At 36.8% G+C, this 10,293-nt stretch overlaps 1 protein-coding gene across 2 annotated transcripts in view; it reads left to right on the forward strand.

The window, feature by feature from the left end:
• Positions 1-10,293, forward strand: part of RAD51B (RAD51 paralog B) — a 539,221-nt gene that overhangs the window by 22,988 nt on the left and 505,940 nt on the right. For both annotated transcript variants that reach the window (XM_005877928.2, XM_014549130.1), the window contains exons 6-7: positions 3,175-3,294; positions 4,167-4,350. In XM_005877928.2, the coding sequence (XP_005877990.1) occupies positions 3,175-3,294; positions 4,167-4,350 (304 nt within the window). The remainder of the gene's footprint in view (positions 1-3,174; positions 3,295-4,166; positions 4,351-10,293) is intronic.

A 10,293-nucleotide genomic window follows, 5' to 3' on the forward strand; every position in this document is an offset into this window, starting at 1 on the left:
TTTTGCTCCCTGGCTAGCCCTCTGACCTTATTTCTTTTTATTCTCCCTCTTGCTTTCTGTGTTTCAGCTACGTTAGCCTCCTTGTTATTTTCAAATGTCCCAGGCATCTTCTTACACTGGGCTTTTGCACTTATCATTCTCTCTTCCTATGCACTGTTCCACTGGACAGCCACATGGTTCATTTTTTTTTGTCTCCCTTAAACCTTTGCTCAAATGTCACCTTATTAAAGAGGTTTTCCCAGACCACTTTACATAAAATGTCACCTGCTTCCATCTGTCACAGCCTGTTCTCTTAAAATTGGTTCACTTTTCTTTAGAGCATTTATTGTCTGACGCACTTTATACTATATTTCTTTGTTTCTCTCAGTAGAATGTAAGTTCCACAAGGGAAGGATTTTTTGTTTTGTTTTTGTTCATTGCCATATCGTTAGCACTAGAACAGTGCCTGGCATACAATATAGTAAGTCCTCAATAAATGTTTGTTGAATGAATGAATCTAAGTGCATTCTTTGAAAGATGTCCACTAGATGGCATTGTTTTCAAACTTTATGTAATTAATGTCTGGAGCAAAAGATGGGTTCTTTTCTGTTGCTTGCTCCGAACAAAACAGATCTTTGTTTTGAGGATTGTCATGACAAATTGCTATGATTAATGTAAGGCGTATATATTTTTGCATTTATATTTTTGATTTATATATTTTAAAAAATCTTTTCTAAAATTAAAAAAATCACTTAGAGAAACTTAAAGAAAATCACAGCATACTGGTATGTAAATAACCATTTGATACAATTGTTTAGTCTGATAACTATGGTTATTATGTTTATCTCTGTGCACAATTCCTAAGTTTTTCAGGCTTATTGACCCTAAGTTAGTCTCTAAGCTCATTAAGCTTGACCTTAAAGGCACCACCGCCATCCCACTTACACCTTCTGGCTAAAACCCTGTATGATTTTATTTCCCTCCTGCCATCTCCAGTGGTTATTAAAGTCAGTAAGGCTCTTTTAGTTTATTTCCTACTAAACCAGATAAATTGTGCATTTTTTAGGATGGAAAGAAAGAAAATACTCCTATTGCCTAGTAATGGAGTACCTGCTATATTTAATGTCCAGAAGTAAATTTTATCATTAGCAAGAACTGTGGCTTCTATATTTCATGGTGTTAGTGATATTGCCCCTAACTCCACTCTCCACCAAAGTATCAGGGAAAGAAGAGAGCATAACTATGAATAAAGTTAGCTCATGTCCATGCCATGGCCACTTTCCTTCTGAGGGACGTTAATGGAATGAACGAGCAGGAGGAGTTCCAGAGCCACTAGTTGAAATCCAGTCTAATGTTGGAGGCAGAGAATTACTGTCTGTCAGCTGTTCACTTGTTGCCAATGAGTTAGGTACTCTCAGTCTGGTTTCTCATCAACTGGGCATTCAAATTTTGAAAAACTTCTGTTTCAGATGGATGTTGTCATTTCTATCCTGTTAAAATTCAGTGGGTTCCAAGTACCAGAGCTTTTTAGCTGATTTCTCTGACTAGCACTAAATTCAATAAATAATTGTCCTAATAAAAATATTTATACATTTCCCAAACCCTCAAAACATTTTCTAACGCCATCTTATTTCTTCTTACTTTTATCATTTACCTTATTTAAAAAAAAATTTCAAATTCCTATGCCTTTCTTAGGAACTTCTCTTGAATGGTCATTTGATCCATTTTGTTCTCCCTCTTTACACATCTTTTAGTACTATTCCTTACTCCTAAAATAATTTTTCCTCTTCCTGTTCAACCTAATGTTTTTTTTTTCTTTTCAAATTGTTCAAAGTATGCTTTAAAAATGTTATTGACTAGATTTCTTTAATGTTTCTTCCTGTTTTAGATTTTTCTCTTTCATTTCTGATTATAGCATATGTGAGGAACTTATTTTGTTTATCTATTTAAAGTTCTCAGCTTCTTCTTGGAACTCATTAGCTGTCTAATAATGAAAAAATACTGTTCTTTTGTACTTTGTGTCTTTAAATGGAACATAAAATATAGGATCGTTTTTGTGTTTCTAGGCCTTCTTCCCAGTCACCGTTGGATGATAGTTAAGTATGGGGCTAATAAAGTATCATTTAAAATAGGAGACAGTTATACTCTAAGGTTTATATTTTTAATCAGAAATTTCTAGTGCTGCTCTCCATGTCTTGTACTATTAATGGAAGTAGTTGCATCTGTTTCAATTGTCACTCTCCTATGCTTGGCCTACCCCATGGGGCATTAGAACTAGCTTTGAGGTCAGAATTCAGTGTTTAGAAAATCATTTTTTATTTACAACATTTATTTGTGAAGAAAGTAATTTTCTGTTTAACAAGGACTTACTGGATAGCAATTTTTGTTTGTTTGTTTTTGTAATCCTCACCCGAGGATATATTTTCCCCCATTGATTTTGGAGAGAGTGGAAGGGCGGGAGGTGAGGGAGAGACAAAGAGAGAGAGAGAAATATTGATGTGAGAGAGACACATCAATTGGTTGCCTCCAGCATGAGCCCCACTTGGACCCAGGGATCAAACCTGCATTGGAGGTACATGCCCTTGACCGGAAATTGAATCTGCCCCACTTGGGCCCAGGGATCAAACTCGCATTGGAGGTACATGCCCTTGACCGGAAATTGAATCTGCGACCCTCCAGTCCACAGGCCCATGCTCCAACCACTGAGCAAAACTGGCCAGGGCACATTTATTTTGTATGTATTAAGTTTTAATGGAAAAAAATATCTTTTAGGTCTGAGACATGGAGACCTATTGATATTTGATTATTTGAATGATAATATATTTGTTCAAATATATTTCATGAAAATGCATTTTTCTTATTTATTAAATATATATTATAACTACTAGTCAAAATATCATTTATAAAAAAACATATTTATCCCAGAAAGATAAACCTGAGAGGCATTAGATGCAAATTAAAAGCCCTTGCTTGTCTCATGCTCTATCTGCTAACCTCTCTTAGTGCTTATAAAGCAGGGCTTACATTCCAGACTTGTGTATTAGGCCGTTTTACTTATACCTGCTCTATTGATGAGGCTTTCATTATAGTGTTCCTTGTGGCTTATGAGTTTCCTAAGTAAAATTCATTAGAGTTTCAGCAATGTGGCCTTAAATATCATTGACTATTTTCATTATTCTGTTTTTTCCTCCATAGACTGATTGAGATAGCAGAATCTCGTTTTCCAAGATATTTTGATACTGAAGAAAAATTACTTTTGACAAGCAGTAAAGTTCATCTTTATCGGGAACTCAGCTGTGATGAGGTTCAACAAAGGTATGCCGGTTTAGATTTCAGTATTTTAGTAACACTTTGAAGATTTTTTTGCTGTTTTTAGTTTCTCAGTGAAAAAGATCCCTACATATTAAGTTTATGAGCAATAAAATGATTTCCATATTCTTTATTCACTATGGCCTATTAATTGAAGTATTTCTTTAAAAATGAAAAAAACACAATAAAATGTTTTATATTTAATTAATTAAATGGTGTATTAATTATGTATTGTTTTATTAACAAATTACCCCAAAGTTTAGCAGCTTAAGGCTCACTTGGGATTGGAGAACCTTGAAGAATTCCAAGGTCACTCATGTAGATGCTGGAAGGCCTCCCTTCCTTCCTTGATGTTAGCTAGAGGTCTCTGTTCCTCACCCCCATGGGCCTCTCCATAGGGCTGTTCACAACACAGCAACTCGCCTCCCCCAGAGTGAGTCATCTGAGAGAGCGGATAGGTGAGAGAGAGCCCAAGGTGAAAGCTGTAGTCTTTTATACCTGCTCTCAGAAATGCCAGGCCATCATTTTATCATATGCTATTGGTCACACAGACCAACCCTAGTACAAGGTGGGAGAGACTCTGTAGGGTATGAATTCTGGGCTATTTTGGAGACTGGCTACCACAAGTAGTTTCACCCTAAAATTGGAGCTTTAGCACTATCAAAGGCTAAGGAATGAAACCATTTTGGTTTATTTCCAAAAGCATATGTATAGAAGAGATGTATATGAAAATAAGTTATGTTTATTGAATACTTGCAATCATCACTATAACTTAGAAAAGAACAATTTGTTTTTAAGTTGGCTAACCTTTGCAATGCCCTATTTTTAAAAATTATGTCTTAAACTTTTCTACTATTTTACAAATTCTATTTTTACAGGATTGAATCCTTAGAAGAAGAAATTATTTCAAAAGGAGTTAAACTTGTGATTATTGACTCCGTTGCTTCTGTGGTAAGAAAGGAGTTTGATACACAACTTCAGGACAACATGAGAGAAAGGAACAAATTCTTGGCAAGAGAAGCAGCCTCCTTGAAATATCTGGCTGAGGAATTTTCAATCCCAGTAAGTTTTTCTTTCTCTCTCTTTTTTTCTTTACCATTCTATTATTATTATTATTATTTTTAAAGTTCACTGACATAATATCAAGGAATATAATTAGAAGGAAATGTAAAACAAAGGACTTTCTAAAGGTACGTAGTATAATAGCTAGAGCAAATGTCACCATCTTATTAAATTTATTCTTCTATTGAGGTTATTTCATCCTTTTTACAGTTTGAGCCTGGAACAGGTTTATTTATTTATTGACATACAATATTATACTAGTTTCAAGTGTACAACATAGTGATTAGACACTTACAAAAGTTACAAAGTGATCAGTCCATTACTGTTGGCATGACTTTCAGTGGTGGGAGTTGTGATGAGGAAATCTGAAGATGAGGATATGTTGCAAGGGTTTGCGGTAGTTGAGCTACAAGATGCAAGTGTTCGCTGAGTTACATTCCCGTTACCCGTGTGTGGGAGAGTCCTGCTTCTTCAGCCTCGCCAACATCTAGTATTGTCAGGCTTTTCAGTCTTAGCCATGCAATATCTCAACAGAAGATAAGAAATTCCTTAAACTGAGATAACAGTTAGTTACGATTTTATCATTTTTAGATTTGTGTTTAGAAAATTAAAATCTTGGATCTTTTTAACATAAAGAATTTGTACCAAGAATGTTTATGACTTGTGAGATAGAGGGAAGAGAATGTATGTACAAAATTTTGACATTTGTTCTTATCACAAACAAAAATTCAGGGCTTGCATTTCTATGAAAGTCTAATGAACTTTCTCTGATTGTACAATAGGAATCCTAGACTCTAGATATATGTAAATAACCCATCAAAACTCTAGAGTTATTTTTTGCTATTGTGTAATGCTATTGTGTGATTTCCAGGAAATCATGTAATTTTTGGTTTACTGTCATAATTTTCATATTAATTACTGACAGCAAATACTATAGGAGGTAAGAAAAGTCCTTCAAGTTTTTTTCTTCAGTGCATTTTATTTATTCACTCACATGTAAACTCAGATTATTTTTAAAGCTACCCTTTATTAATTCAGGTGGCTGAAACTCACACAGTAGACTAAACCTTTAATTCATCTTTCAGTGATAATACTTCTAGAAAAATTATATCTTTATTTTTTGTAGCTTTTATAATTTATAAAACTTTGCTTTTTTGTTGACTAGAACAAAAAGGTAGAAATAATTTTAAAATTAATGAGTAGGTGATTGGCTAAATTAGTGGTGGTACATCCATATAACAGAATATTGTACCGATATTAAAATGAAGGAGGTAGCACAGAAATGCATTCACAGTTTTTATAGGAAAGGACTAGCTCAGCTGGCTTGGGATGCTGAAACCAGCATATTCCGAAGAAAGGCCTGTCTTCAGGTCTGGTCCTCTACTGGCTCCTAGGAGATGATCTCAGCCACTGGGATATTCTGCCTAGTAAGTGTGTTTTTGTGTGCCTGAGGCCCTGGACCACATAGAACCAGCTGTATTAGGTAGTTTATGCAAAACATGTGATTTATGGTGAGCACCTATGTTACTCTGGGGACTGGAATCTGAATAGCCGAGGTCAGTCGTGCAGGCCCTGTGTGCCTTCTGAATGCCCCCCAATAAAAACCATGGACACCAGGGCTCAGGCAAGCTTCCCTGGTTGACATCACTTCACTTTGTTGTCATATCGTTGCTGGGAGAATTAAGTACGTCCATGCAACTCCACTGGTGGATGACACCTGGAAGGTTGTGCCTAGTTTTACCTGGACTTTGCTTATTCTTTTCTCCGCTATGTCAGTTTGTATCCTTCTGCTATAATAAGCCACACACGTGAGTGTACAGCTTTTCTGAGTCCTGTGGGTCCTTCCACAGTGAATCATTGAGCCAGAGAATTGTCTTGGGGACCCCTGCCACACAGAAGCATCAATAGACATGTGCAAGAATATTTATGGCAGCTCTATTTGTAATTGCTTGAAACAGGCAAAATTTTGTTACTAGTTTTGCCTCAGTCTTAATGTATTGGTTTTGATAGTTGTACTATGACTATGTAAGATGTTAACATTAAGAGAAGCTGGGTAAAGGGCATATAGGAACTCTCTGTGCTCTTTTTGCAACTGTTTGTTGAGTCTCAAATTATTTTAAAATAAAAATTGAAAAAATGAGAGAGTGAGTTTGGGTGCTTTTATATGCATAAGTTGGTTCTGGAAGCTCATAAAGAAACTCCATTGGTTGCATCTGGGGAAGGAAAATAGGGGCTAAGGAGAGTTACATTTGATGCATTGGATCGCATCCATTTAGTCATCCGGTTTATAGATGCTATAATACCTCTTTAATTTAACCACTGCTCTTCATCTTTCAGCAAATCTAGCTCCATTTCTATATATAGTCTATCCTGGATTACTTCCTACTCCTTCAGTGCTGTTACCCTGGTTCCTGTTGTTACTGACTTTGGAATTAAATGTTGGTTTGAACCACAGCCTCTCTGTTTGCTAATTTTATTACCTTGAGTAAGTTATTTATCCTTGCTCCAACTCTTAGTTTCCTATTAGAAAAATGGGGATAATAATATCTGACTCATGGGGTGTGAGGATTAAATGAGATAATGTCTGTAATGTTCTTTGCACAATGTTTGACACATTCAGTAAAAGGTAGCCATTAATGATTAATTTTAGTAGTTACCTCATTCCAGATGGTGTATTTTATCTCTCTTCTCCTAATATATTTTTTCACAAGGCCTCAAGCTCCTCAAAAAGGAAAATCCTGTCTTACTCACTATCATGTCCCTGTAGCTGTTTTGTTGATGGGTATTGTTACTGTCTGGACCCTCCTCTACCTGGCTAACTCATTCTTTTGGATCTCAGACTCTCTCTTTTCTTTTTTAACACCACTCTCAGCAATTGTGTACAAAACTCTGTACTAGGCACTGTGAGATCATAAAGATGAATAAAACATAGTCTTTGCCCTTAAGGCTCTATAAATAATAAGTTTAGGAGACAAATAGCTTTCTGTGGCATAATGGAGAATGAAATAAGTATCTTGTCTACTGTTCTTTTTCTGTTTCCAACAGATATAAGTAGCTTGGTATCCATTTCTCTGTCCTTTCTTGGGACTGTAGATTACACACAGAGAAATAAAGGCAGGTAGCATAGATCTTCATAAGCTCTAGTTAAATTCTTTATTATGTCTAATCTTGCTGTCTATTCTTATTCAGAGAGTGCTTGTTTAGAGATACAGTGGTTAAACTGATCAAGCACAAGCATAATTCCAATGTTGTTGCTTAAAAAAAAAGAAAGTAAGTTGCTGCTCTTAGTCTTTAGATTTATTTTACATATAGTACACAGTGCCTAGATGTGTTTGTAAAATTTTCCAATTGAAGGTTGTTGCTGATGGCAAATTTCAATTCTCAAGTGAGAAGAGGGATGCAGAGAAATGCAGTGATTTATCTAAGATTGTTCCAGAAGCAATTGCATAATTGAATATTATCAATTGCTACTTCTCTCCTGGATTATTATTACAATGTCTTAATTGGCCTGGTTATCTTTTCCCCCCCCATAGAGACATACTATTGGCCTTAAACAAACAGACAGATATGGTTTTTATTCTGGAACAACAAAGAATTGTGCTTCAAGATATGCTGTTTAATCGCAAACAGCAAACATTCTTTTATAGAGAAAAGGGGAGTTCAGGGGGCTGCTATAAACAAGTAGTCCATTGGAGGAAACTGGGTATTTGAAGTTTAGTGGCTTTTCATTGGCTGAGTGGTTGCTGGGTGAAGAGATTGTCCTTCTTCCTGTTGGGGTAGTAGAGCAGAAAGACATCTTCCTGCCGTAACCGGTTTGGCTCAGTGGATAGAGCATCAGCCTGCGGACTGAAGGGTCTCAGGTTTGATTCCGGTCAAGGGCACGTACCTTGGTTGCGGGCACATCCCCAGTAGGAGGTGTGCAGGATGCAGCTGATTGATGTTTCTCTCTCATCGATGTTTCTAACTCTCTCTCTCCCTTCCTCTCTGTAAAAAATCAATAAAATATATTTTGTCTTAATTGGCCTGGTTATCTTTTCCCCCCCCATAGAGACATACTATTGGCCTTAAACAAACAGACAGATATGGTTTTTATTCTGGAACAAACAAAGAATGTGCTTCAAGATATGCTGTTTAATCGCAAACAGCAAACATTCTTTTATAGAGAAAAGGAGTTCAGGGGGCTGCTATAAACAAGTAGTCCATTGGAGGAAACTGGGTATTTGAAGTTTAGTGGCTTTTCATTGGCTGAGTGGTTGCTGGGTGAAGAGATTGTCCTTCTTCCTGTTGGGGTAGTAGAGCAGAAAGACATCTTCCTGCCGTAACCGGTTTGGCTCAGTGGATAGAGCATCAGCCTGCGGACTGAAGGGTCTCAGGTTTGATTCCGGTCAAGGGCACGTACCTTGGTTGCGGGCACATCCCCAGTAGGAGGTGTGCAGGATGCAGCTGATTGATGTTTCTCTCTCATCGATGTTTCTAACTCTCTCTCTCCCTTCCTCTCTGTAAAAAATCAATAAAATATATTTAAAAAAAAAAAGACATCTTCCTGTTGAAATGGGAAGTATGTCTCTTCCTATTTGAGGTAGTTGATGACAAGTGGTAGAGTGTGTAGAGTAGAGCCCCACAGGCCCTCTGAACTCCAATTTAAATAAGGTTTCTTTTTATTAATCTTCACAATATTATTGCTACATAATTTTCCCAGCGTCTGTCTCTCAACACATCCTCCTCTGCTCAGAAGCATTGCATGGTACCATATTTCTTACAGAATATATCTACTAGACTTTAATCACTATGAGGGCAGAGAACTTATCTGTTTATTCACACTTGTATCATTTGCATCTAGGAGAGTTCATGGCAGTTAAAATTCATTAAATGATTAAGACTAAATTCCTGATATGGTGTTCATGGTTTGCTTCCATCTTGCTCCAACCTACTCTTCCTATCATTTTTTTCCTCTTCTGTTCAGGCTGCTGATCTGTCTGTTCCTTGTTATGTTTATTCTAGCTGTGGATGTCCTTTCCTTTCATATATTCTTTTCTAAATTTCACCCTTCTTTCATGTCTGACCGCTCAAGTTTTGTCTCTTTCCTGAGATTTTGGGTCTGCTCTATTTTACCTTTCTTTGTAGTACACACACGTTTTAGCCCCCACCAATTCTGTCTTCTTTTGTAGTATATATGGTCTTGACTTTTTAAAAAAATTAATTTTATTGGGGTGACACTGGCTAATAGGATCACATAGGTTTCAAGTATACATTTCTATGATATAAGATCTGCGTGTACTGTGTGCCCCTCACCCAGAGTCAAACCATCTTCCCTCATATGTTAGGCCCCCTTTGCCCCCTACTTCCCCTCCAACTCTTTCCCTCTGGTAACCACCACACTGCTGTCTGTATCCACGAATTTCAGTTTTATATCCCACAATATGAGTGAAATCATCTGGTTCTTAGCATTTTCTGAGAGACTTATTTGGTCTTAACTTCTAAATTAGAACTTTAATCATTTATTGCCTTGCAGTGTCATTTTATTTTATTTTATTTTTTAAAATATATTTTTATTGATTTCAGAGAGGAGGGGAGAGGGAGTGAGAGATAGAAACATCAATGATGAGAGAGAATCATTGATCGGCTGCTTCCTGTACACCCCCTACTGGGGCTTGAGCCTGCAACCTGGGCATGTGCCCTTAGCTGGAATCAAACCCGAACCCTTCAGTCCACAGGTGGACGCTCTATCCACTGAGCCAAACCAGCTAGGGCTGCAGTGTCAGTTTAAATTTTGATCTCCTTAGTTTATTAGAAAGCTCCTTCAGGGATTTTGGCATCTATGTTCATGAGGGATATTGGCCTGTAATTCTCTTTCATTGTGTTGTCTTTACCTGGTTTTGGTATTAGGGTGATGCTGGCTTCATAGAATGAGCTTGGAAGTGTTTCTTCCTCTTGAATTTTTTG

Source organism: Myotis brandtii, unplaced genomic scaffold (genome assembly GCF_000412655.1).
Source record: "Myotis brandtii unplaced genomic scaffold, ASM41265v1 scaffold536, whole genome shotgun sequence".
In the NCBI taxonomy this organism is placed as follows: Eukaryota; Metazoa; Chordata; class Mammalia; order Chiroptera; family Vespertilionidae; genus Myotis; species Myotis brandtii.